The sequence below is a fragment of the Solea senegalensis genome, linkage group LG19, assembly GCF_019176455.1.
Source record: "Solea senegalensis isolate Sse05_10M linkage group LG19, IFAPA_SoseM_1, whole genome shotgun sequence".
NCBI lineage: Eukaryota > Metazoa > Chordata > Actinopteri > Pleuronectiformes > Soleidae > Solea > Solea senegalensis.
In genome coordinates, this window is record NC_058038.1 from 12,777,892 (window position 1) to 12,805,624 (window position 27,733).

A 27,733-nucleotide genomic window follows, 5' to 3' on the forward strand; every position below is an offset into this window, starting at 1 on the left:
TAGCTTTCTTATAACTGCTGTTAACACACCTACAATTGCTGCGATATCTCAGATTAATTTGTTCTTGTGAGATAAGCCTTTATCTAAATCGGTGTATTTCTACTCTGCTAACTTCGATTATGTCACGTCTTACATTCTCTTGTTGTGTAATTAGGAACTTAAAGTAACTCCGCAGTCATTTAGCTCCTCTGACAGCGGCGGTGTGTTGTGTGCATATACTTACTGAAGAGTAATAAATCCCTTACATTTTAACCAAACCTTCTCACACCTGTGTGTGGTGCAAGTGGAGTTTGATCTTTTGGTGAGTGAAAGAAACCTTGTGACAGACGCAAGCTTCCTGGGGTCATCCTCACATTATTTGTGACGCCCATATATTAGGGAAAACAACACAGGACAGTGCAGCTGTGGAAGGACACTCTGTGTGGCCACTTGCAAAAAAGGTGAGTTTGTTTCCTTCTTAAACAACACAGTACCATCTCTGAAAGCCACCTAATCGGCAACTGGACGTTTCACCTCTTATCCAAGAGGCGTCTTCAGAACTGAGAGGTGAAATGTCTTTAAGAACGTCCAGTTGTTACTTATTCAGTGACCTTTGGAAAACCAGGACGTGGATGAATGATCGACGCAGACAAAAACATTCCCATCCAATGCAGAGCCGAATACTGAGCTGTATATAAACTGCAGTATAATTCCAATACACCTATCATTTCAAATGTATTATTATGTCTTCTTTGTAATCATTCAGCAGCCTGAGATACACAAATCAAGTAGCTTTCTAAGTGATCATTTTAGTCCAACATTCCCTCTTGTGTGTTTGCATTCTTTCTTATCTGAGCACTGGAACAGATCTTCACACTACAAGATATGTCAACCTGTCTTCAGGGTATTTAAAGTAAAACCTTGCAAGTTTCCAGTGTCTATTCACAGACACCTCATTTGCATTCTAGTCTTATGTATCATTGTATTTTTACTTGGCCTTTCTGCCAAGAGATGTTAAATGCTTTACTGGGCATCAATTACAGTAATTACATGTGTTTATTCCGTTTCCGAATCAAATTTGATCCTTAAGAATTTATTCATGTCTTGGTGTCTAGATGTTTGACCTTACCACAGGATATCAATGGACCAATACGACTCAGTCTCCATCGCCCTCTCCTGGGGCAGGAACCACTCTGGTCACTGTGGATATAGTCGTGCTGGTGATCTACTTCCTGCTGGTGCTGGCAGTGGGATTCTGGGTAAGTTATGAAGGGATAAGAGAAGTATTTGTACTTTGTTACATTAAAACACTGGTGGTACTTAAAATGTTAAGTATTTTACACCCAGCCCAGCAGTGTATATAACAGTGAGATTCTATTATATGTTATGTGAAAACAGTGGTAAAAAGATGTTTACATGGATATTTTATTGGGGGAAACAATGACACTTTGATCCAGATAAGACACTGTTATACTTCCAGGAAAGTATTACAAAAACATAAAGATTTTGGAAACATAACTTTCAGGGTGGGTCTACATTTTCAATTATATTATCTAGGGATCCTGCTATGAATCATCATGTCTTCTTTTACATGCATCTCTAAGTGATTTTAAAACAAAACATGTTTTCTGTCAGTCTATGTGGAGAACACAGCGCAGTACAGTGGATGGATACTTCCTGGCTGGGAAGAGCATGACCTGGTGGCCTGTGAGTTGAAAGAAAACACCCATAGACTGATAATTAGATTACAACAAAAATACTACAGTCTTGGAAGTGAAGTATGTTTTTATCGGTAGAACCTTCACCTCTGATATTTCACATTTTAAAAGTGAGATGGAGGAAAATTCTCTCTGTGTTATTTACGAGTTGATCCTGATTTTGACTGTCGTCTGTGTTTAGGTCGGTGCCTCCCTGTTTGCCAGTAACATTGGCAGTGGTCATTTTATTGGGTTGGCAGGTTCAGGAGCTGCAGCAGGAATTGGGGCAATTGCATATGAATGGAATGTAAGAGGTTACATGTGATCTCAGTTTTGGATTATAAAAACAGTTATCTAACTCAGTTAGTTTATTTATTCAAGTGTGTTATAGTGTTGATGTCTGTTAACCAACAGGGTATGCTGATGGTACTGCTGCTGGGATGGCTCTTCCTGCCCATTTACATTGCCTCTGGGGTGAGGTGTCTGCATGCCAACAGAAAGATATTCCACACTAAACATGAACACATGCATGACTGTCGTCCTTTTGTTCGTTCTGTTTATTTTCCAGGTAACAACAATGCCAGAATACTTGCAAAGGAGATTTGGTGGGAGAAGAACACAGTTATTTATAGCTGTCCTGTCCTTGTTTATTTACATTTTCACAAAGATATCAGTATGCTTCCAATCCACAACAATCCTGCTTTCTGATTTTTGAAGCTTTTACACTTTCTTTTATCTGCTTTACTTTCCCACCACGTCTCTGGTTTGTAAAGTACACATGGCATCTTGTGTGTGTTTCTCTTCAGGTGGACATGTATGCTGGGGCTTTGTTTATACAGCTCGCTTTAAAGTGGAATATCTACCTGGCTGTTTTGCTGCTGCTGACAATCACCGCCCTCTACACAGTAGCAGGTTAGAATGTTCCTTCCCTCGCCAACATAGAATCTCTCTCTCTCTCTCTCTGTGAGCTATAGCTATGAGGAGCACCGTGGACACTGTTGGATTCACTACATATGTTGTACGTTGTGTTTCAGGTGGCCTGGCTGCCGTCATCTACACGGATGCTGTGCAGACTGTTATCATGGTGATAGGAGCTCTCATCCTCATGGGTTTCAGTAAGTAATGATCCACACATGGGAGTCTTCTCCCATCAGCAGCACTGCACTCTCAATAAATGACCATGCTATGCCCTTGTGGAGGCTTTGCTGAGGTTGGAGGCTGGAATGCTCTGATGGAGGGATACATGCACGCCATACCATCCATCCGTGTGCCAAACTCAACCTGCGGCATCCCTCGACATGACGCATTCCACATATTCAGAGACCCAGTGAACTCTGACCTGCCTTGGCCTGGGGTCATCATTGGCATGTCAATCCCTTCAATGTGGTACTGGTGTTCTGACCAGGTAAGAATCATAAAAAATGTATATTTTTCCTAAATAAAGCAACAAAAATGGAAAGGAATGTATTATACAACAAGTTAACACAGCCTTTACTATATTATTTAGTGTGTAACTTTTCAAATATGAATGAATATATGTTACATTTAAACCCAAATGCCAAATGAGCTCACATAGTGCTGATTAAGCCATCAGCTCCACATGACTCTCTGTGTTTCTCAGTTTTGAATTGTTTTGTTTGAGTGTCTGTGGCGACATTACAGTGCTGCAATAGAGTGTGATGCATTTAAATGCAAAGACGTGCCCACAGAGTTCCTTAATAACCCTTCCGCCTCCTCTGCTCTTGGGCACACATATGTACATATAAAGTAAAGAAGCCGGGAATGTACTCTGTCTTCCACAGGGGGGCGCTAGAGGTTCCAGCACTTAACTCATTGCCAATGGGATTGGCATTACCAACACAGTTTTTCTTTTTTTTATCTCTATAAAGATGAAACTTTTCTTTTTTGTTGTTCTACATTTTGCCCCAAATTTAGTACTGAAAGAATCACAATCATTACAGTTCAAATCTCTCATGTACAACATTAGTGTATTAATTAATGTTCCTGGTACTCTGCAGTGGAAATGCGGCTTTGCTTAACAGCCGAACTACAGTCCTAACGTTGTGTTGTTTCCTTTTCCATTCCGATCTGAAACATATCTCTTAATAGAAAGTGATTATATGCAAACAAATATCTCCCAGTTACTCATTAACTAAAAGTTGCTGGTTGCTAACTGAGGGTGAGCTGTGTTTGTGTTTTTCTGCAGGTGATAGTGCAGCGCTCTCTTGCTGCGAAGACACTGACACATGCGAAGGGAGGCTCACTGCTGGCTGCTTATCTAAAGATTCTGCCTTTCTTTATTATTCTGCTGCCTGGCATGATCAGCAGGATACTCTTCACAGGTGTGACATGCATGCATTTTTCACTGAATTGGTTATTTATTTATGTAGCTACGTATAACTTTATTGTATAATTTGAATCTCACTGTGATTTCCTTGTAAAATAATGTTTTAAAAATAGAAAATGAATGAAGTGTCCAGTTTGTCTTCAATAGAGAGTGCAGGGCGGTGTAATGCTGATACTGCAAATGTTTTACAATTTCATTTGGGACATTAAAATGTGGCTAAATGGTCAGTTAAACTGATATTTGAATCTTAGTTGTTGTGTTTTAGATGATGTGGCGTGTGCAGATCCTGACATTTGCAATGAGATCTGTGGCAACCCAGTGGGTTGTACAGATACGGCCTATGCCAGACTGGTCATGGAACTGCTGCCTGCAGGTGAGACACTGCTATTCTCCTGTTACAGGTCATGCCCTGCCTTTTGCTCTCCTTGACCCCAGTTTGTGTGTGTACGTGTGTTGTTCTTGCCCAGGATTGAGGGGTTTGATGATGGCAGTGATGATTGCTGCCCTCATGTCCTCGTTGACCTCCATCTTCAACAGCGCCAGCACCATTTTCACCATTGACCTATGGAAGACTTTTAGATCCCGTGCATCTGAGTGGGAGCTCATGATTGTGGGAAGGTACGTGAACACATCTGGACAAACATACAGTACATAACCGATGGGTCTAGTTGAAGCACAATCTGTATCTGTGTGTACCACATAGTGAAGCAGCGTCTTGTTTGTTTCTGCTGAGGCCTTAAACTTAAGACTTTTAATTTATAATCAACAACATTTCACTCCCACTTGGACTGTTTACATTTATAAAGTGACAATTCATTAAACTGCGCTAGTGGGTCAAAACAATCCATCAACCCATCCATCTTCTATGGCTTATCCAAGGATATGTATATATGTATATATGTATATATATATATATATATATATATATATATCTTTTCTTTGTATGTTAGTTGAGAAAAGAAAGTCAATACAAAGAATAGTTTTGGACTTTATGTTTCCGTGTGCATACCTGCAGGGTGTTTGTGCTGGTGCTGGTGGTTGTGTCGGTGCTGTGGATTCCTGTTGTTCAGGCCAGTCAGGGTGGGCAGCTCTTTATCTACATCCAGTCCATCAGCACCTACCTCCAGCCCCCAGTGTCCATCATCTTCCTCACGGGCTGCTTCTGGAAGAGGACTAACGAAAAGGTAAGGAGTGTATGAACAGTTGAAAGACATAGCTTCACAGTCTGTCCTTGTAATTTTTGTCATGTGTGATGTTTAGATTTCTTGCACAGAATTAGTGTTGGGTCATGTGTGTGAGACAGCTGTGTCTGATTGTATAATACACTTTTATTTAAATGTGTAACTAATTCTAATAAGTGCTTTTTAGTCAATTATGTTTATTTACAGGAAACCTCATGTTGTGTTGTTCTGTTTTTCACATTTCCACTGTGGCATGGCAGTGTGAACATCATTTCACATTTCATTTAAGAAAAGAAAAGACCAATATATTCAGATATGACCTAAATGCATCTGTGCCTGCGCTTGTCACTCTTCTCTCTCTCTATCAGGGTGCATTCTGGGGCCTCACTATCGGTCTGCCGGTGGGCTGCATCCGCATGGTGTTGGACTTCATTTACCCTGCGCCTCTTTGCAATGAGGAGGATAGCAGGCCTGCTGTGATAAAAGACGTCCACTACCTCTATTTCTCCATGTTGCTGTCCTTTATCACCCTGATTGTGGTGGTCGTAGTCAGCCTGGCCACAGAGAAACCAAAGCCGGAGCAGGTGAAGTGACAGATCTGTTTACATTACCTCACTTATTGTCTTTCATATTTAGCATTCGCATTGATCATTAAGGGCTAAAGAAAGACCACTGGGATCTGCAGCAATACAACACCAGTGCGTCACACCTCAGGGTATTTTTAGTGCAAACTGATATTGGTTAACAGTAGGCTGATTATTTGAAAACAAATTTTTTTGTGTGTTTTATGCTAGAGGTGACACCTATCATTACAAATAAACAGTTTTGTGTTAAAGTCAAACTAAGTCTGTACAAGAGGACCAATCATTTGGAATCTGAATGCTATACCATGCTTTTTTCTCTTTACAGATCAGTCGCCTTACCTGGTACACAAGGTTTGACCCAGTGGAACCCAGGGAGCATGTGTTCACAGTGACAGGGAGCAGTAGGACCATTGACGTGATCACAGATGAGATGGGCGTTGAAGGGAAAGAGCAGCAGGACAGCAACAACGGAAAAACATGTCATCACAGGAAAGGTGGGACTCTTCTGTCTTTTTTGTCAGGTGTTTTTTTTAAACTAGCAGTTTTAAACGTTTCCCCTCGCTTCCTTTGATTGTCTAGATTCTTCATCTTCTGTGTCCAGCGTCCAAAGCCAGTCCAGGCTGATATCTGCCTTCTACTGGCTGTGTGGGATGGAAAGACGGAGGGAAGGAGCGAACAATCCTGTGGTGACTCCTGCGCCCGAACAAAGCAGGATCTGTTCTTTGCAAGAAAAGCCACGTCTGCGAATCATTGTCAACGTCAACCTCATCATTTGTCTCTCTGTTGCGTTCTTTATCATTGGCTACTGGGCATGAAGAGCAGGTAACAGCACTTTTAATGGACACGTGGGTGGTGAAACTGTAAATTAAGATGCATCCACAGTGCGACAATTCACCTCAAATAAAGTACATCTTAAACATTAAACCATTACATGTGGTTACTTGCTTCAATCATGGTGGATTCATTAGATATTAAATGTTGACGAGAGTGAAGCTGAAAAGATATTTACAACACTGTACAAATTTGGAAGTATTTTATTATTAAGAGTAACGATGCAACATAATCAAAGAGCTTAAAAATACCACAACCAGGTAAAGATTGTCAGCTGAAGTAAAAATGATACACAAAAGGAGATTTCCGTTGTTTGGCAGCATTTGGCCAAAGCTTTGAGCTCAAGTGGGCGTAATCATTTACAAGATATGATATAAAAATCAGTTCAATCCCTTTTTACAATAAAAACCTAATCTATTTTGAACTTAAATCAAGTCAGCTGGACTAAAAAAGATCTGATGGAAAACAGTTTCAATTTAACAATACCCCACAGGATCACTAGATTTATTTAATGAAATAAAGGAAAGCAGAGTAAAGAGCCTGAAGTGTCCTATAGGACAGGGACACTATTGGAAGACTTGACTGCATTTTTTATATTGCACAAAACATTTGGTCATTAACAACCTTAATACAAATCAAGCAGCACATTTGGCTCCTGGCCATGTCTTTGGTCTTTTATGTTCTGGTGTTGAAATGTGTGACTCAAAAACCCCTCTCAGCTGAACATCACACTTAGCCAGAAATGTGTCTGAATGTGGATCTTTTCAAAGATAAATAGATCATTCACAAAAGCTCCACATACTGTATACAGCTGTGCTGCTGAATAAATGAACGATCAATGAGGTCAGACCTGGTGCCAAAACCAGAACCACAGATCTGTCAGCACGGAATCTTTAACGTTAAAAAAAAAAAAAGGAGAAAAAGAAAAGAAAATCAATATCAAGATATTAGGGTACAGAAGAAAGCTTCACCCGCACTCTTGCGTTCAGCTGCTATAGAATATTTTTGAGGTTATATGTTTGTGTCCCACTGAGGCTTGCAAGGTTCTATAGTCCAATCTCTTAATACCCAGCAGTATGCAGTCCAGAGAAAAAAAAGCTGTTCACTGTGAAATCTCATATACAAAAGTAATCAAAAGGGGTTTTGTGGTTTAAGCCAACACTGTAAAAAGACAATGTTTCTGCTTGACATATTTACTTAGAAAGCAGAAGCATGGGGAGCGAACTGATACTAAACATTCAAATCAGGAGGGTGACGGCGATCCCTCTTATTTTCAGAGCGCGGTGCTCTCTGTATCGGCGTAAGGATTCGTCGGTGACGCCGGGTCGGAGTTGGGCTCTTGACCAGCAGAGCTCTCATCTTGTTGATCCACAATAACCGCAGGGATGAGGGCTCGTCCAAGCCCCTTCAGGACGAGGCCTCCGTCTGTACAGGACATTTAATAGGAAAGCAATCAGTGAACAGACCCATTTAGATGTGTTCTAAACTTAAATGTCCAGTGTGTAACATTTAGAACTAGGAGAAACTGAATGTACTAACCCAAAAGTATGTGTAAATATAAAAAATCTTGCAGTGCCATGCTTCTACAGCAGCCTGAATGAACAAACCAGTTCCCTTGACATGCTTGGTATAGTGCAGGATGAGCAAAATAAGTCCCACCCCTTTGTTACAACCTGCAGCCTCACCACTAGATGTCACTCATTCTTACACACTGGACCTTTAAGTTCAAGGCAACAAACCAATCTTATCCATAACCACACACTGACACACGCACTGTTTCGAACAGCAGAGTGCACACACTACATGCCGCTTTAACACACTCCATAAGACACAAAGGATGCTCTCGTTTTTATATTTGATATCGGTTAAATAGGATTTTCAGAGGTGAAGGGAGTTGTGAGAGATTGTATCCTTGGTGTGTTAATCTTTAATCTATAATCACTGCTTCCAGAAGGGACGAGAGTGCACATACAGAATAACAGCACATGGTTCGTTTAAAATCTGCTTAGTATGTCTACGGGCATGTTACGGAAAACTGTTAAGCATGTTAGTGATGCCGGACAGTGGTGTTAAAAAGCCAAACAAGTGCAAACAAATACACATGACAATGTATGCAGTAGGAGTGATGGCAGCAAAGTGCTTTTTTTTTTTCCTTTCCCCACAAAGACACACAAACATGCAGTGGGCAGAGAAGCCAGTGCATCAGCCAGTCGCACCCTTACCATTACCTGCCTTTGCAAAGCTCATCTCAGGCTGCCAGCTCAGACATCTGCAATATTTACACATATCCTGTCATGCTTCAGATCACCACAGGTACATTTAGTGTGTGAGGTACTTAAGAGAAAGTGAAACCAAAGCCAGAGAGGTTACAGCACATACACATGTGCCATGAGGGGATGCTGAAACCAGACAATACTGAATAAAGTGTCAGCAGACGAGCGGCAAGTGATTTCAACTCAAACTTCTGCACAAAGAAACGTTTTGATGTTGTTCAACTTCACTGAAGCTCATGGTGTATATTAAACACACTGTGGTCCACATCGATGAAATCCCGTCCTTTTTATACCTTCAGTGGCTGTTCACGACATACAATACTATTGTTATTGCACAAACAAGTACACACTTTCATGCCGAGGTCCACAGAGTTCAGAGTCAGTATGGTCAACAAACACTATTATAATGTTATTATTACACAAGTCACATGTTTTCCAGCACTATATAAAGTAATATTAATATTATTATGCATTAACTATGCTGACAAAGTAATGACTTAGTTGTAGATACTGATACTAACGTATTTACTATTTTATTGTTATATTTTACTTATGTAAACTCTTAAATGCTGATGTTTGTAAGGGAGTAATTTGCACACCGACTCTGTTGTGTTGCCACTTTCACTTGATTATGTGTGGCTTTTAAACATTAAGAAAATAATAAAGAAATATAATTGTAAAATCCATCCTCTTTCAATTAGCGTCACTAGTTTTGCAATTTTGTATGATTTATGATGTTTATGCATGACATGGAAGTGGAATTTCTAAAAGTATCTCAGTGCTTCTTTCACCACTGACAGACGAGGAGCCAGATGAGTTTCCACTGGAAAAATGTTGTGCACAAAAACACCAAGAACACACATACATAATTACAGTTATTACATTACTCCACTGAGTAATTTGATGTCAACTACATTTTGGCTTTCACAGCTTTTTACATTACAGCTGCAACTAACGATTAAGCTCTGGATTATTTTTCTTGATAATTGTTTGAAATGGTGTTTCCTAAAGCTCAAAATGATGATATATATGTAAAAAATAACAAAATTATTCAAATGTAATGAATCCTCATTCATTTAGAAATCAATCAATAGTCTATTAACCGTTACGGCCCTGTGTAATTACTGTGTAATTACTTTATAACTCTTGAAAAACAGGATTTATGAAGCACAAAAGGACAATTGTCTTACCCGTTATAATCTTGGACGCTGAGTTAAAGAGGCCATTTCCACTGTCATTGGCTGCAGGTTGAGGGGGCGGCGGCATGTTGGGTCGGGGTCGTGGCTTTGGTGCTGGCCTAGAGGGGCGAGGGAGGGACCCAGAGTGGTAGGAAGTCGGCAGACCGGAGTGGGGTCCATCATGAGGTGGAGTGCCAGGAGGGGTGGGAGTGCTGGGGGGTGAAGGCTCCGACTCCCCCTGGGCCTGATGGGGCTGTGGAGGCTGTGGAGGTGGGTGGCTCGGGGCGTGGATTGGGCTGTCTTTGCCGGAGTGGCGTCGTGGCATTATGGGTGGATAATGGGTGTTACTGTGCTGGGAGGAGAATGGGCTGGCCTGCTTTGGCGGAGCTGGTGCCTGTTTTTTTGTTCCTTTAGAGGAAAAACAACAATTATTCTACATGTTTTTATTAATAATTAATATTGGTGATATGAGATTGCACATTCTCTTACCCCTGCGGACCATGTGTGGACTAGGCCCCCTGGACCCACCCTGTGACTGAGGGGGTCCGACAGTAAGATGGGCCGAACCATTCCTCTGGGGTGGAGGGGTGGACATGTGTTCGCGGGCCGGGCTGCAGAAATACAATAAGTCGAAATGTTAATCCATCGACATGCCATCTATACTTTTCATTCGACACGTGAGCGATACATCGGTGTAAGAACTCATGCGTGACAGAAAAACAAACTACACACAATTTCCACATTAAGGAGAATTACATTAGTTGAAGGTTGTTGCATGAAGAATAATCAAAAACAGACAGACAAGTGTAGAAAGAAATGATGCAAGATCAGAAAATAAATTTGATTGGAAGAGAGAAGAATGAATGGTTGTACGCAGCATGCTGATTTAGACATCAAAAAAAAATAAAAAATTGTTTGCTAAATGATCACAAATGGCACGGGTGGGTGGGGGGGAGGGACAAACGTTCTGTAGACAAAGCATTGGGTGATTTTCATTGCATTCCATTCACAGTTTGTAAAAAATGAAGCCAGATATAAAGCTGTGGCCATTGTACAGTGTTATTCACATGATTATTCTCTTTCAGGATTTCTTGTATGGGAATGGTTGAAGTCAAAGCCTAATCAGAGACATGACAAACATAAAAGGGTGGTAGAGCTCCAGATTGGCTGATTGGCTGCGAGCAGGCGGTGGAGTATAGCTGCTACCTCAGCGCGCCCCTTACCTGCTCTCCTCTGCGCTGAGCTGGGTTACAATCTGAGGTTGCACTGTGGCTACCTGGACCCCACCACCACCAACACCGCCAGCAGCAGCAGCAGCACTACCAGCTCCACTCAGGCCAGGCTGCTCAGCCTCTACAGCCAGGGACGGAGCCTGGGGCTGGAGCTCGGGCTGAGTAGGACCCCCGGCTTCCAGAAGGGGCATTGGGGGTTGGAAGGTGGGTGAGGTTAGATGTGGCTGCTTTCTATTTAAAGCGCTGGGTCTACGTGGAGTGGGATCCGGCTGTTTGTTAACAGTGCTATGGAGGGGGGGAGAGGGGAGAGAGTTCAGGAGGACAAACCAGACACCATCAGACAGAGTAACAGGGAGAATTAAAGTGAGAGCAGAGACAGACCGAAAGAGATGGTGCCAGAGACAGAAAGAGACACAACTTCCTGAGTTCAATGAAACCAGAAAGAAGAACCCCCAAAAAAGAAATGAAACCATACGACAGTGACCTTTTTTAAATAGAACAGCTTTGAAGTGTGACATTGCTGCTGGGACAGACGAGACAGATGCTGCACCATACAAACAAAGTGCCACACAGGAAGCTCACACAAAACAGAAAAACCAGCAACCTACATTGAGAGCTAAGCTTTAATTGGAAATAAGAGAGATAACACAAGAGTACACAAGAGAAGCACTAGAGAATTATAATTCTAGACAAAGTGGCATCAAACAGTAATGAACTGAAATATGTAAGAGAGCGTTTATCTTTATGTTCTTCACCAACCTCAAGGAAAAAAAAACTGATTCGCTGGTGCTAAAAATCACATGAACATCAACAGAATATGGTGGAAAAGAAAATCACAGTAAACATCATTCCCTTCTTTCACTTTTCAGGAACTGGATTAATGGGAGCTACATTTTACTAAGGCACAGCTTTGAAGTCTGGACTGGGCAGATCTTCAGTGGGTGTCTCAGTGACTGTGATGGACTCGTCCGCCACTACATAGAGAGCGGACACGGCTGGGCCCCGCGACTCCTGCCTGCTCAGTGGCTTGGGGCGGGACGGGAGGGTGAGGGGCAGGCTGAGGCTGAGGTTGGGGCGAGACAGGTACCTGTCTTTACGGGGCGCGTGACTGTCCCCGTCCTGCCCCACTAGGCTTCCAGGGCGCTTCCTATCCAGGCCGGATTCAGGATCTGGGGTGGCTGGGTGGGTGGGCATGGCGAACATGCCTGATACGTTGAAATCCACCTCTGAAAGAGGAAGAAGCAAATAGTGGATGTGGATGTGAAACATTTCCTTCAGCTAAACGCTGCCCTACAGCTGTATTTACAGACATTTCTGCATTCAAAAGTCTAACATTACAGGTGGTCGGTAATATATTGTACAGTTAAATAAAATGATACAATAGACAGACATTTTACCTTCAGGGAAGAACCAATCAGCATGCTGGATAATTGGCTCAATGATGGCTACGACATGGACCGATGTAGCTGCTGCCATCTCTGCCAGTGTCCTGAATACAACCACAGACAGACGAGAAAGACAGAGCCTCGTCAGATCTGAGCAACGTTGTACTCAAGAGAATCACGTGAAAAGTGCACAAGCTTTTTTTTTTTTACCCCTCTGCCTTCGCCCAGAGCAGGTTGGGTCCAAGGACAATGGCGATGTTGCTGGGAGTCATTTTATTAATGTCACTGTCCTGAGCCAGTTTAGCAAGAAACTTAACCAGATACCTGCAAGAGAGACACTGGTCACAAGTGTGAAATCTCCAAGGCGGTAGTTGTATTTATTGTATGATGGCTGTGGACCTGAGCCTGCAGTGAGAATGTTGATCACGTCTGTCCTTCTAAAACACATTTTCTTTCAGGATAAGCTGTCTCTACTGTATGTTGAACATCTTCATTCATTCATTCATCTTCTACCGCTTTATCCTGGTGCCAATCCCAGCTGACACAGGGCGAGAGGCGGGGTACACTCAGGACAGGTCACCAGTCCATCACAGGGCCACACATAGAGACAAACAACCCCCCACTCGCACACTCGCACCTACTGTCAATTTAGAGTGACCAATTTACCTAATCCCCAAATCTGCACGTTTTTGGACTGTGGGAGGAATCTTGAGAGCTCGGGGAAAACCCACGCACACCTTGACATCTTTTATATAACAATTAAGTTTATAGAATGTCTACAAAATGTTTTACAGTTTTAAAGAGACTGTAGCTTCAGAATGTTGGAATAGAACAGAACTCCAGACGCTCTTACCTGAGGTTGGCTTTGTTGGTTTTTGGCAAGTGGTCACATGCCACCCACAGGGCCTGAAGCCTTTTGTCAGGGTCCGACACACTGAAACCAGACACACACATTCTACTGTGTAACTACCCGAACATTTAAAGCAGCCTGCGAGCACACACACACGCTGCTTCAGGTATGCGTTTACTGGTGTTTTATTTGATATTAACAGGGCTGTGTTGGAGTTTGTGTGTTTGTCCTCTTACTTGGAAGCATTATGCCACTCGTCGTACAGGCCAAACGTCATTAGAGGTTCAGGAAGTTCCCTGAGGTAGGACTTCAGCGCTCCTGTGCGTTAAGAGAACAGCTATGAGAGAAACGATTGAGACCGGATTGTGTCACATTTTTTTTTGTGTATTTGTAGCAAGGGTACCAGCGACAGCATGAGGGTCAGAGTAAAATTCTTCAAGCTGCGAGGTGGAACAGTCGAGTGCGGCTTTGAGCTTCTTCAGCTTTGAGGCTCCGGCAGCTATTCTGAAGAGTCCCTGCAAGGACAACAAAGACAAAACTACTGAATTGTGCCTTTTAAACATTTACAGGTGCTTCCATCCTAAAAATAAGCCAAAGTCTGAAGTGGAATACTTTCTAACAAGAGACATTTGGCTCGGAGTATCAGACAGATATATTGCAAGAATTATCTTCCTTCTACCTCCTTCATCTACCTAGTATCTAGTAATAGGGTTACTTCTAAAGAGTTAGCGAGTGAACATGCTAATGGGTAACAGATGCCTTGGCGCACTCGCACACACACACACACACACGTTTGTGCAGCATTCTTACTGAGGACATGCAAAGACACAATGTATTCCCTAGCCCCTTACCCTTTTATTTGGTCTTCACAAAGGCACAAATACAAGAACACACAAACACAAGCTTGTCCCTGCCATGCAAAGTCTAACAGAACCATGTGTGCCATCATTTCTAGAGAGAAGTTCTGACACAGTGGAGCAGTTTTAACAGTAAACGTCTACCTTCAAATTTCTGATCAATTAACCTCAACTTTTCCCTACTTTGGCAAAGTTTCTCTCAGCATGATTTTTGCGTGTACCTCCTCTTTCATGCCAGTTTCCAGCAGCATCATGACGCAGGCCTCGATAGGCAGAGCGATGTCACGGGAACTCCTCTTCAGGTGCTCGTCCAGAGCTGTGCCGAACGCCGGCTTCTCCATCCACGAGTCTGGGTGAGAAATACATCAGTGTGTTTGACGGTGTTCTAACATGTCCGACTTTCCTCACGCCTAGTCTTTAAAACAGAGCTTTTAATAGTAATTATTTTGTATTTGTTTAGATTCATATATGATTTGGCTGTTCACCTTGCTGGATTTGGATTGCTGGTATCATGGCCTCCAGAGCTGCCAGAGAACTCCTGTGGTATTCAGCCTGGGCCTCTAATAACTGGTGCATTAAGACAAACATAACACAGGGTCACAGTTACGGAACACAGAGTAGCGTGCGATTAGTTATGCGGTTATAGAGGAACATATTTATTCATATAAATGCCCATTTTAGTTCCGGGTGCACTCACAAGGACATAATACCGTGCGTACTCTCCCTCTTTGGAAGCAAAGTTGTACATATCTGCGGAGAGCTGGTCCTGTGAAGGAAAAGAACATAAACCTTCATTAAGACACTTGAACTTCAGAGGACAAAGCAATGACCTTTAATGACATGCGCCTCACAAAGTGCTCCTGCAACATACAAGACCTCCTTTGTTCAGCTACTTAATTACACCACATCATAACCTGATGAGGAGGACCTGGCTGGAATGTGCCGTTTAATTCAGTTCTAACATGTCTCCATTAAACACTACAAATACAGCATCATATCTAAACCTACTCTCACACCATTACTATATTAACAAACACTTTGAGGAGTGAAATGAACTGTGTAGTACAGACCAAATCTGACACAATATCTACCTTGCATATTTCTACTTTATTCAGAGCCTCGTCCATCTCATCCTTGAGAGAATCCGCCTTAGCTGCCATGGCTGGGTTGTTGGACTTCGCTGCCTGGTACCACCTGCAGGCCAAGGTGTTATTAAAGGTATTTAAACACGCACACTACAAAATGATGCACATCACTTTAAATATTAAAACGCAAAACAACACAAAGTGACACTAAAAGCAGAATGTCTACCTCGTCTTGGCGGAGTCAAAGTCTAGAACCAGCTTGGCGAGTTGCTTCCTCTGTTTGAGTATATTGGGAATCTCCACCTGTAGCAAAAACATTAAGAACTCTGAACATTTTTCACAGTAAATTTTATGCAAAAATAGTAATCAAACACGTAAAAAAATGACAAAGGCCTTGCTCAACAGAAATGAGTTTGTCCTTCAATATAAATCATGGTTATAAAGGCTATAACATGACTTATGATGTGTGAAATAAGATGTGTCTGTACCTCTGCCAGCTGGTTAAGAGGTTCCAGGACGTCTCTCTCGAGCTGCACTTCATGCTGCATCAGCTCAGAGGCCAACCTGTTCTCTGCCTCCCCACACACACCCATCATCTTGCTGTTGACAGGAATGTACACAAACATGACAGTTGTCACTGTTTTGGAGAAAATATAAAGATTTTGTAGCATCTAGATGATTCATTCATTCATTTACAAATCACGTTACAGAGCTCATTTGTGAATATCTGAGGCCTTAATTCAAAGATATAAATAATGTAATGCAAGATTTACTGTATTTTGTATATGTATTTTAATCCCCATTTCTTCTCTTTATTACTCATGTGCCTAAAGAATGACTGACCCGAGACAAAAGAGTGAGTATATAGCAAAGCATATAACCACATATGGGAAGTGTGTGTATGTGACCAAGTGAAACACACATTAAAGTAAAGAAGTAATGCAGTCGCTATAGAAATTGTATTCAAGCACAACATAAACACAGATAATGGCACATAGAAACAAGTAGAAAACAGTGACATTAAAACGCTGCACAAAGGCAGATATAGGCCAAAGCACTAAACAATGAGAATGACATACATACAACCAAAATACCTCAAAGGAAACATTTGTAAACAAAACCACATGAGCACAAAAGCCTCTTAAAACCCCTTCCCTTGTGCAGAATGTAGAACAATTTACAGTGGACTTCAGGTAATAAAAATAAAAGACCCTTCCGAGTATGAAGTTTGTCTGTTCTGAGCTACTGTACTATCCAGGGTACTCAACTTGTGGTCTGTGTGGTTTAAAAGCTGCCGAAACAGCACTCGCACGCAATAAATTGTTAAAAGTTCAATTTCCGCTCTCACCCAATCAGACTCTCGTCTCCCAGTTGACCACCTCCTTCCTCCATGGCCTGGGACAACGTCGTGAGGGGCAGCTTTTTCTGCAAAAGAAAAAAAATCACGTCACTTAAATAAATGTGGGAAATATTACAGACAATACAAACACACTGGCCGTTTGTTCCGCCATGTTTGCTTTTCTGATTTGCTGTTGGCAAAAGTGTGGCGAAAAAGTCCTTTATTATTATTATTGTTGTTGTTGTTCTTTTTAATGATGTTTATTTGATAGGTGCAACCTCAATACAACGAGAATTACCCAACAATAACTCACTGAAATGCACCACACAGAATTTGTAGCAACTGCTCACTTCCAGGGGCATTTTAAGAGACTTTGAGGGCCATGAACTCAAGGGACATGGGGACATTCAGCCTAGTTTCTATATATCTATACTATCTTTTACTCCTATTCTAATATCTATACAATATTTATACAAGAAATTAAAGTGACAAATTCACAATAAACGATGAATCCTTCAGATGTGCAGTACAGGGCTGCAACTAATCTGTCGATTATTTTCTCGTTTAATTGAGCAATTGTTGTCTTGTTTGGTCCACAAACCAAAATGATTCAGTTTTACTGATTTCTTTGTTATTATGGAGCAAATAAACCAGAGAATATTCACATTTAAGAAGCTGAGAAATCAGAGAAACTTGAAAAAAAACTTATAACTGAAAAAACTTAACCTGAACTTAAAAAACTTATAATATAAATATATTTAGTGTTATCTACTGTTACACTTGAACAATAACACAGCCCTGTCTCCCTCAAAACACTGGAGTGGAACCATAATTAATGTAATCGACAAACATCTGCTGTGAAAAGGTTTATTAAAGACGTTTAATCTATTTGCAGTTTGCTAAAATATAAGACCAACTTCCAGTCTCATCATACCAATTCAAATGCCAATGATCACAGAATCTGACAAATACATAAACATAAAAAAAACAGGTCTGTCTAACAGTGTGTGAGTCTCTGCATGTGTGTGTGAGAAGACGCTGGCTCGTGACCAGGAGTGAATATTTTTCTCCTGCTCATATCTGTGTGTTATGCAAGAAGAGATGCAATGTGCTCATAGCAGATGATAGCAGGTCCTTGTGAACCTGACATTGGTGTCACAGTGTGTCATTCTCTGTGCTGTGTACATGCCACACCAGCATCCCTCTGTGAGCCTCACAGATGAACTTTAATAAGCTTCACTCTTCTTTACAGTTAATGAAAAACAAAAAAGATCCACTTCTCACGTGTCTCTTTTCCGTGTCAGTGCCGAGTTGACCCTGCAGACAGGACACCAGCCTCTTGTGCGTGTTGTGCAACACCAAACGCACCAACTCCATCCGCCTCTCGATCTGTGAAAATCAAACCACATCAGGTGAAACAGGGTACATGAAACGTCAGTGATCGTCTTGTCAGGACACATTCCCGTTTCCCCGCTGAACAGAAGCAAATCAAGTAAGGGCTACAAATAAAAACACAGATATGACACATTTGAATTGCCTCAAAACTTTCCATCCCGCTCAAAAAATACCTTTTGTTTTTTCCCAATAGCTGTCATGTGACCAAATTGTATTACTACACTATACTAACAGGACATACTGTATCTCTGTCTACTGAACTTTTGTTTATTTGAGTATTGATTTATGAGTATATAAATATATATACAGTATATGAATATTAGTGTTCAAAAGTTTTTTTTCAATGTTTTCCAGGGTTACAACCGGTAGCACTGACATTCAAGTGCAATGAGTCATGGCAAGTAAATAACCGACTGATGGACTGTTCCATTTGAGGATCAAATGCCCCACTAGCGAGAGTTTGCATATCAGTTCCTGTTCCCTGTTGCATGGTCAGCTGACACTAGAAAAAAAATCTCCGACAGTAGATTTCCATATGTAGCTCAACATTAGATCGTTTTTTTTAAAAAAAAAATCTTCTAAAAGTTTGAGGTATTAAAAAGTCACAATTTATGGTCAATATGTTGGGATATTAAAAACAAACAACAGCAAGAGGATTTTGTACAAGGCCAACAAATGTTCATTTTATAAATGAAATGAATGTGACATAATGACTCCTGTTGTAGTAGCATAAGTGAGTCCAACGAACAGCCTCTCATGTATTCACTTCCTCTTCCCATTTCACTGTAAACACATTACAACATGTGAAGGCCTCTCATCTGTCATCTGATCTCCCATCTTGCTCCTACATTTCTTCCTTAACTTTTCCCTTCCTCACTAATTTGCTCTTCTCTTTACGACGTATAAAGCTCCTGCTCACACACGACTGTACTTTTCTTCCTCTCCCTCTTTCCTGCAGCCACTGCTTCCATGCCAGACCACAGCTGGACTTGGCTTCTTTGCCTGGATCCAATTGATTCGCTCACCATTCAGCTGATCCCCAGCTCTGATTAATGCATGGAAGTCGAGCTCTATCTGGTGACGACTCGATTGGATCCAGACTTTGAAACCTCTGAGCCAAAAAAGGAAAGAATAAGAACCGATGACTGCAGTGTGGGTGGCGAGGACTCACTGGGTGATCACATTGTCTGTGTCCATGCAAAAGGCCACAAAAAAATACCTTTGGGGCACTCACTGATAGGAGTGTAAAAAATATTAAGACACTAAAAATAGTGTTTTGTGCTGCATTTATTTATTTTTCCCTATGGCCCACCACTTCATATCAATTTATAATGAGTTATTTCTGTATGTTTTTCATTTTACATCAATACATTTTTACTTTGAGTTATATATCGTCCCATATTAAAACATATTTTGTTTTGGAATTCTATTAAATATCATCAAAAATATTGTTATTCCAAAATCATATTATGGTGATATAATTTTTTCACTTCACCAGGCCCCTCGTGACCAGACTCAATGCTCAGTGGCTCAATTTGAGTTTGAGAAACTGTATATTATTATATTATGTTATTAACATTGGTATTTTTACTATGAAAATTGTCATATATTGCCCTGCTTATGGTATCACAATATACCGTAATGTACTGTATCTTCATCCTTGTATCAGGATCACATCACCAGATTCTTGCCAACACACAGCACATCTCACTGGAATGATTATCACCATGTCTGCTTCGGACAATTTAAATTTGTAACGTCCCTAAGTTATCTTTCACTATTGTGGCTTGTTCGCTGCTTTTTAGATGTAATTATTTAAAACTCTGAGCATAATAACACGTGCAAAGAGTTCTGGCCTCGGGGAGGAACTCAGTTAAGGAAACACAAACAGAAACTGGCTGAAAAACTGAAGGCACACACACACACACACACGCACACACTGTTATTACTGCATGTGTTCGAGACAATCCTCTACTGTTGTATGTCCAGTTATATTCTATATCCAAAGGTTTACAAGCCAGTCACTGCCATCTTGTTTTTTTTTTCAGACCGCAATGAAAGCATTGAAGAGCGTGAGCTGACGACCTATGACCTTCCACAGCAGAAAATGTGGAACGTTCAGTGAGTCACAGAGGAAACAGGCGGGCGCAGATTTGTTTTCTGGCATTGAGCTGCTTTTGCTGACTGAATAGCTGGTAAACTGATGGGTGTGTGGACAGTACGGCTGCTGCCGGCAGGGATATGAAGGGATTTCACATAGGGCTCCACCGTGCCACTTCCACAGGCCATGTTCACTGTGAAAACATACCACTGCGCTCACATACATGAGGCAGGCAAGTCATTTTTCTTTTCTAAAATTGATACTTTGACATTTTGGAAAATATGCTTATTAGTATATGACGCAATACCCGCCAAGTTTTACTTGACAGAACTTAGCACAGTTGGCTTTCTACAAAGGCCAACTTTAAATGCACAGTGTATGATTTCTGCCACTAGGGGTCTCTCAACCAAACAACAACAAAAGACCTACGACCTTTGATAACTGGAAGCAGTGTGGGATCATAAGAAGTTGTTCTCTTGTGTCGTCTGTCCATTTGTACTTTATAGGGACAGCTTCAGTGATCCATTAGTGACAAATAATAAACAATAACAGGCAACACACGGGTGGTGCCAGATATATCCTTTCCTTCTCTGCTTGGCTGAACACATCACAGGGTTATTGTTTCAAAACAGGTAGTGGTCTCCCTCAGTTATAGTCATTAAACTAACACAACCAGCTGACAGTCTCAAAGGGATTAATCCTCTCGTGTAACTCTGAGAAAAAAGACGGCAAAACAAATTGGCCAAAATCTTCCTTTAATGGACCACAGCAGTCTTCACACATAGCGCATGTACTCGAGCACAACAATAACAGCCCAGTGTGTATCCTTGTATCCGTGGAAATACTGAGATGTCCCTGATAATATGAGGCAGCATTACCATCCAGTCTGACAGCCTCCTCACTTTTCCCACTGCAGCAGGAACGTGTCCAAACAAGATAAATGCCTCAGCTAAAGAAAAGGAATATGGAAAAATTGGGGGGGGGGGCTACTTTGACAACATGGGAGAGTCAAATTTCATGTTGGAGAAGGGGGTGTGTGAGTGTTTTTGGAAGGGTGAAAGTGAACATTATTCTTTCTCTCTGCACATGTTTTCCAGCAACTGTGATTAAAATTAGAGTGCTGATGATTCACCGGTACATGAATCAGTAAACTCTGGGAAGAAGAGTTTTTTTTATCAAGATGACTAATCTGGGAGCATATCTGGAATACTGTAATAATCTTGAGTGACAACATCACATTCCTCTGTTATTTCTAAAAAACATGTTTTCTCACTGGCAGATTGGAGCTCGAGCTGTTGTGCCAAAAGAAATCCAAGCCACGTCCCCTTTTGCCGATCACCCGACAATCACATTCCTCTCTGAGAGCTGGAGCTAAAGGAATGTCTAACGCAGCACAAAGCTCCTGTCGCTCAGGACAAGGACCAAAGATGAGTGAAAGCTGAAAGCATTCTCGTGAAGGGTTGGGTCAGTTAGCACTCCATGTTATCAGGACACTGATATACTATAAATGTATATAGGTCATTTGAACTCTTTCCACTTACGAAGCAAACATACATGTAGCGAGAGCGTTTGATTACAACAGAACTCCCTTGTACAAATTTAATAAGAAATACAATTTGGATTGCTCGTCAAGGGCTGTGTGTCACTGTGTGTTAACCACATGGGGTTCATAGTTCATTACTGCTCGCCATAAAACTGACATGACGAAAAGAAAGTCCTGGAAAGCCTTTCCCTTCACTCTCTCACCTCCACCCTAACAAAAGCTTATTTTTCCTGTAAACATGCTCTTTCTCACTCACTTAGTCTTGAACTTAATCACCTTTTCCTACCAGTGATCTGTTTCCCTTCAAACTGCAAACTCCCATCCCCCAACACACCCCATACTATGTCCATCATCAGTGTAATTGCGAACAACAGAACATTGCCAGGGTTTGCCTTGAGTGGAAAACCATGAGGGACTTTTCCTCCACTGCCAAACCTCTGAGCTGGCGAGGAATGACTGAATGAACGACTCCCCTGTAATGTAGTAATGCTCCACTACCAATACTCCATGACGGCAGAGTGACTCGCTTTGCCATGATGGCTTTAACAGAGAACTGGGAACGCCAGCAGCACTATAACTTCTGCATTTTAGAAAACAAGTTCTAAAAGGGGATTGTTTTTGCGCCGAGACACAGTCTTCTGAGACAGACTGGGTTAGACGGTGAACACAACACCCACAGATAATAAATCATAAAGTCAAACTGACTTGTAAACACTCGGTGTCAGTGATTCGGGGCAAAACTGTAGAAACAATGCAGTCAGCTCCCAGTCCAGTGCAGTTTTAATGGTTTGATATAAATGGACATTCTTAGATAGCACCAATACAGAGAGAAAATAATACAATTTATTCCACATACAGGAGCACAAATCCAAGAATGAGACAAAAACACCAACAGGTCGACTTAAAAAAAAGACACACCGTTACACCTCCATTCCAAAAGGCTCATGGTTTGGGAGATTCCTTATTCAAGCATATTGATGCATTTTGTGAAATACCAAATACATTACATATTTGGACCATTCAAACACAAACACCGTTTGTCAAATGCACATGCAGTTATAATGGAGAATATTGTATGTACCTGCAGGAGGTCATCACTCAGCACCTCAGTTTTCTCGGCCCTGTTGAGAGAAACACATCGAAGATGAGGTCAGTAAATAGAAGAATAAAAATACAAATACTTTTTTTTTTAGGTATGAAAGGATTAAGACACGTCACCATACAAATCTCAGCAATATTATGCAATCCACGAACATGTAAGTAACTGTAGTGTCTAGTGTTTGCATGATCCCCTGCATCTGCATGCTTTTCTTTTTTGGCTTTCCAAAGACATGGAGAGTGTGAATGTACAGTAAGTATGGATAGCTGTTGTTTATCTCGGAGTCAGCCCTGTAATGGACTGAAGTCTTCTACATCTCCCCAGCAATCCTAAAAGGAAGACTGGTAAAGATGATGGATGAATGGATGGATCATTTAAGTAGAATACCACTGCTCACCACTTTTCACTTTCTTTTTCTCTTTTTTTATGAAGGTAGAGCTTCTGCTTCAAAGTGCAAAATGGATGTTCTGGCTGGTTGGGCCATTCGGTCTGCTGCAGAAACACGGCAGACCAAAATGACGGCCTCCATAAAGCAAAGCTTCTACAGCCTTATGCTAAGGCTACAAGAACCAAAGCATCTTTATTTGGTAAGTAAGAATACAGTTCATAAGAACATCTATATCGGAGAAACAAACTTCAGCACGGCACAATGTTTCCTGGACAAATAGAAGAACAGCCAAGGGAGACCTTCACACTGAAGCAAAGAAGTCTATCCAGCCCTACCTGTCTGCACTGTGTCCCTGCAGCAATGACACACTGAGCATATACAACATATGCTTAAATCCACAATACAATGATGTCACAATTGTTTACAATTCAAATGTGTCCCAAAGCCCATCACTGCTAAGGGCTGTTGCCTTTTTTCTCTCTCCATGAACTCGGCAGATTCCTTCACCGTGCTGAACGCTCACTTCCTATTGTGTCATCTGCACCTGGTTTGTTATGGCAACAGCAGAAGGTGTGTATGTTTGTGTGGAGGAGGGTGGGTGTTGCCAAGGGGCTTGTTGATGACTGAAACAGGCCAAAACACACACACACACACACACACACACACACAAACACCACACTTTGTAGCAGAGTCTGCAGAACATGACTGTGGCATCAAGATCACCTCCACAGTGTCTGAAAAAACATCCTCTCCTTCAAATGTGACTTCTAAGACATCATTTTTTTGGTTTGAATATTACTGAGCTTAAGGGCCCTGAAACCGAGCTCACAGAACCTATCAATATTCAGCAAATCCACAGACCACACACACAGCAGCATGCACACGTATTACATCTCCACTCACAAACCCCTCAGGACCTCTTCCCTCGCTCTACCAGTGCAGACACACCACGCTATAGATTAAACTCTCACAGGGATCAATTAACCCTCTCCCACAAAAGAGTTATTACCTAATACTGGTGAAAGATGCAGGAATAATATCCTCACGTGTCACAGGCTTACCTCACTGCCCGAAATACCCTTTAGTGTTGGCTGAAAATGACTTTTGGCTGCACTCAGCTGCCTCGAGCTTGTACCAGGAGTAGACATTTTAACTGAACCATTACACTGATCGTGCAGAAGAGCAGCCATCATGCCACAAGTTTTTATAACAGAGCGAACAAAAGGATGTCTCTCTGTTCAAGCAAACTAGTACTTTGCAAAAAAAAAAAAAAAGACACCTAAAATATGCTGAGAATATGCTAAGTCTGAACTGCTTGGCCACTAATCATAAGCGTCATGCCGCGCCAGGCCAGCTTCCCCACATTTCTCAGTTTTTTCAGACTGCCAGCCCAAGGTTGTTCCAAACCTCCTCCTTTAGAGATTATTTTGCTCTTATAAACCTTCAATAGAGCAGAAAATCTTTTTTAGTAGCCGTCCAGATCGAGATCTGTGCTTCGACTCAATCCTGTTTCTCGAGCTGTACAGGCAGCGCCTTCACCCACAGGGGTTGGGTTTTTGTTTTGATCTGCACTGTCAGCAGTGTGACCTTGTGTGCCTTTCCAGATCATACAAGGCATTACAATAACCCAGGGCAGACACTAATCGAGGAGACATTTTAAAGCCGATAAAGGCAATTAGAAATGTGATGCTGCACCTTATGTGTCACACCAAAAATGTCTGAGCACTAGAATAACGCTCTAAAATGGCAAATACAGCATTTAGACTATCTATTTGGCAAAGTCAAAAGTCCCAGCTTGATAGTAGCAGTCTGAGAAGCAGTCAGTGATGGCATTAGACACGATCTGCTGCCAGAACTGCCACGCTCTCATCCACATGATCGCATTACACAGCCTCGCCTCTGATGGAAAAAGCTTCATGAGCAATCTTAAGATTCCTATCAATACTGAATTTGCATTGATTCGACTGGAACACAGCTCGGCTCTGGCCAGCAGCTATTGTTCTAAGAATAGACTTCCACAATGCTGGAGCTCAAACCCTGGAAGAAAACCTGGCACAAAACAGCACAAAAAGCCAGAGAGGAACACACCAGTACATGGACTTGTACTGCAAATGTCTAAAGGCTAAAAACTCTGCATTTAATCATCATTTTACTGTTATTGACCCAAATCAAAGTGTTATTCAACTTTGTTGAAATTAAATGGCTGTCTCCAAGCACTCAGTATGTGATGGTTAAAGTTAAATCAAATCAAAATGATTCCTCTTTTTTTAAAAACAGTCCTCTTTGATGTCACCAGTCCTCACACTTCAACAACTCCCCCCCTAAGTCTGGATATTTCTGTGCTGAACAGAAAACCACATCACAAACTGCCATGGGGGAGAAATATTCACCGGACACAAGTCATTCTCATTCTACGGCAGCGTAAAGTTTATATTATTCATCTAAGATTAATTTGGATTAATAATAATCCACAAAACACATGACGTAGTGGAAAACAAACCCCAAACACAGGCAAAAGGTCCAGTAACACACGTTCAAAATATAATCTTCTGTAACTTTAAGATGCAAGTTGATTGTGTATTTTCCCTGCTGTGTCATGAAACTGTTATCTAGGTTAATTAAGGACGTCTTTGGCAAACTATCGCTGCATTATTCCCCATTTTCTTCTCGAACTCCCAGCGTCTGTGAGTCATGCGGCGCTACAAATGGCACCAGAGGATTTCAGGCATTTTTAAACTCTGTCCAGCAGTAATCCAGAGAGGGTGTGTGCCCGCAAACACTTCCACCTCTCAGTAAGCAAGCCGTCATTCTGCTCAGCAGAGTTTTACTGCTCTTACACAACATAAGGTGGAATGTATGCGAGGAATCCCACGCGTGTGCCTACAGGGGTTTTGGTCAGGAAGTCTTTTCAAAAAAAGGAACATTATGAGGACGCCATTAAGGCAGTAATAACAGGAGACACCGTCTCAGTGAAGACTCCTGATGGAGGTGAAGAGAAGAGGCGGTGTAAGATCGTATTATCTTATATGTAAAAATAGTAGTCCCACAATATAAACTGATCATCTGCTTGGACACATATGTCAACAGAGTTACACAGATTTGTGGGCAGAGGATTGTATTGTAATTCCAACCTCTAAGTATACTGAGCTACAGAGATACAAATGTATCTATTTATCCTTTATTTAGCCAGGAAGGTGCTATTGAGACACAATAAGAACTCCTGGTTAAGATACACAAACAGTACACATCGTTACAGAGACAAAACTTCAGATATAAAACTCACAAAAGAATATCAAAGCTAAAGGGGAGTATTTAAAGTAAAGAAAGAGAAAATCAGTTAGTCAAAATCCAGCAAATAAATCACGTAATGATCTTGTCCCTTTTCTCAAAAGTGAGAATGTACAGCTTTTAAAGCTAAATAAACTTTGGCTATTAGACCTTTGGTCAAATAAAACGTGACATCTGCAGGTGACATCTTGAAGAGCTTGATGTTTAATTGAGTCCTCCTCTACAGGACATTCATTGGCAAATGTTCTAAAAATTCAAAAATGTCTACACATTCCAGGTTTGCAAATATAAAGCTCTGCAGCTTTAACTTTTCTTTTTCCAAATCTGCAGCCCTAAATATAATGGCAGCATTAAAACAAGCACTGATTTACAAAAGGCAATTAGTAAGATTAGGTTTCATTTTAATTAAAGAGAATGTAATGACACCGAAAATGTTGCTTGACGTCACCAAATTGCAAAAACTAATCTTTACTTTTTCCTAAAAAGTTGCACAAACATGGCTCAGCCCTTCAGACACCGCCCACAACAAGAAAGCGGATGACAATGGAGGAGTTCAACACACACACACACACACACACACGCGCGCGCTACAGTTGACGTTATAGTGCATATCATCAGCTTCATATGTGAGACAACAGACCCAACAATGTTCGAACAAACAAACAAACACCCACCTTCCCACAGTCTGGTTGGCAAGTTGCCTCATGCGGTTAAACTGCTTCTTCATGTCTGTGATCTCCTCTCGTTTCTTACAAAGTCAGTAAAAGTTAACGCTGCTTCACCGACGCGCGCAGAGTCTTCCAGTCATCCAAAAGTTGCGCTACGTCGCAGCCATAGCGCGAGAAATGTGCTGCGCTCCGTCCACTTCTCTCTTCCCTCACTGAGACTGAGCGCTTTCTCACTTCGTCTCCCCCCTTGTTTGATTGAACCCGATGACACGGACGCTTTTAAAAGCCAGAAATAATAAAAGAGCCCGTGACGAGCCTCAGGGTCCCCATCGCCACGAATATGAGCCGCTCTTTGAGACTTGACTGGCTTCTGTGAGGCCAGCGGTGGAAAGAAGGAAGTGCTTTTACTTCCCCACTGTACGGTGACATGTGA

General features: G+C 41.6%; 2 protein-coding genes across 7 annotated transcripts; one reads left to right on the plus strand and one right to left on the minus strand.

Moving 5' to 3' along the window:
- The first annotated feature begins 131 nt into the window (after window positions 1–131).
- slc5a11 (solute carrier family 5 member 11) lies at window positions 132–6,712 on the plus strand. Its single transcript, XM_044051434.1, has 16 exons — window positions 132–440; window positions 1,095–1,238; window positions 1,615–1,686; window positions 1,879–1,983; window positions 2,091–2,150; window positions 2,245–2,349; window positions 2,483–2,588; window positions 2,711–2,791; window positions 2,876–3,081; window positions 3,883–4,018; window positions 4,289–4,396; window positions 4,491–4,641; window positions 5,039–5,207; window positions 5,573–5,788; window positions 6,114–6,282; window positions 6,368–6,712. The coding sequence occupies exons 2-16, from the start codon at window positions 1,095–1,097 to the stop codon at window positions 6,601–6,603; spliced, it is 2,064 nt and encodes a 687-aa protein (XP_043907369.1). The 5' UTR covers window positions 132–440; the 3' UTR covers window positions 6,604–6,712.
- A 92-nt stretch (window positions 6,713–6,804) lies between these two features.
- arhgap17b (Rho GTPase activating protein 17b) lies at window positions 6,805–27,710 on the minus strand. Of its 6 annotated transcripts, none has more exons than XM_044051429.1 (21): window positions 27,307–27,710; window positions 22,939–22,978; window positions 18,103–18,207; window positions 16,828–16,904; window positions 15,968–16,079; window positions 15,706–15,782; window positions 15,486–15,588; window positions 15,092–15,160; window positions 14,880–14,961; window positions 14,616–14,743; window positions 13,941–14,052; window positions 13,774–13,855; window positions 13,541–13,621; window positions 12,898–13,011; window positions 12,700–12,791; window positions 12,390–12,528; window positions 11,294–11,587; window positions 10,560–10,681; window positions 10,083–10,478; window positions 8,852–8,888; window positions 6,805–8,044 (listed from the first exon to the last, which is right to left on the minus strand). In XM_044051429.1, the coding sequence occupies exons 1-20, from the start codon at window positions 27,357–27,359 to the stop codon at window positions 8,881–8,883; spliced, it is 2,286 nt and encodes a 761-aa protein (XP_043907364.1). In that variant the 5' UTR covers window positions 27,360–27,710; the 3' UTR covers window positions 6,805–8,044; window positions 8,852–8,880. The 6 variants fall into 6 exon arrangements, with proteins under 6 accessions (XP_043907364.1, XP_043907363.1, XP_043907362.1 ...); XM_044051428.1 differs by having other exon boundaries at window positions 8,848–8,888; XM_044051431.1 differs by having other exon boundaries at window positions 7,981–8,044; window positions 8,842–8,888.
- Window positions 27,711–27,733: the final 23 nt, after the last annotated feature.

Coding starts and splice junctions, on each gene's coding strand:
- slc5a11 (XM_044051434.1), top strand. CDS start 1,095: ATGTTTGACCTTACCACAGGATATCAATGGACCAATACGACTCAGTCT. Junction 2,792..2,875: donor TCTCATCCTCATGGGTTTCA/GTAAGTAATGAT, acceptor GCCCTTGTGGAG/GCTTTGCTGAGGTTGGAGGC. Junction 4,642..5,038: donor GAGCTCATGATTGTGGGAAG/GTACGTGAACAC, acceptor GCATACCTGCAG/GGTGTTTGTGCTGGTGCTGG.
- arhgap17b (XM_044051427.1), bottom strand. CDS start 27,359: ATGAAGAAGCAGTTTAACCGCATGAGGCAACTTGCCAACCAGACTGTG. Junction 14,962..15,091: donor ACGCACGGTATTATGTCCTT/GTGAGTGCACCC, acceptor TTAATGCACCAG/TTATTAGAGGCCCAGGCTGA. Junction 11,588..12,389: donor CACGCGCCCCGTAAAGACAG/GTACCTGTCTCG, acceptor CCCCCTCCATAG/CACTGTTAACAAACAGCCGG.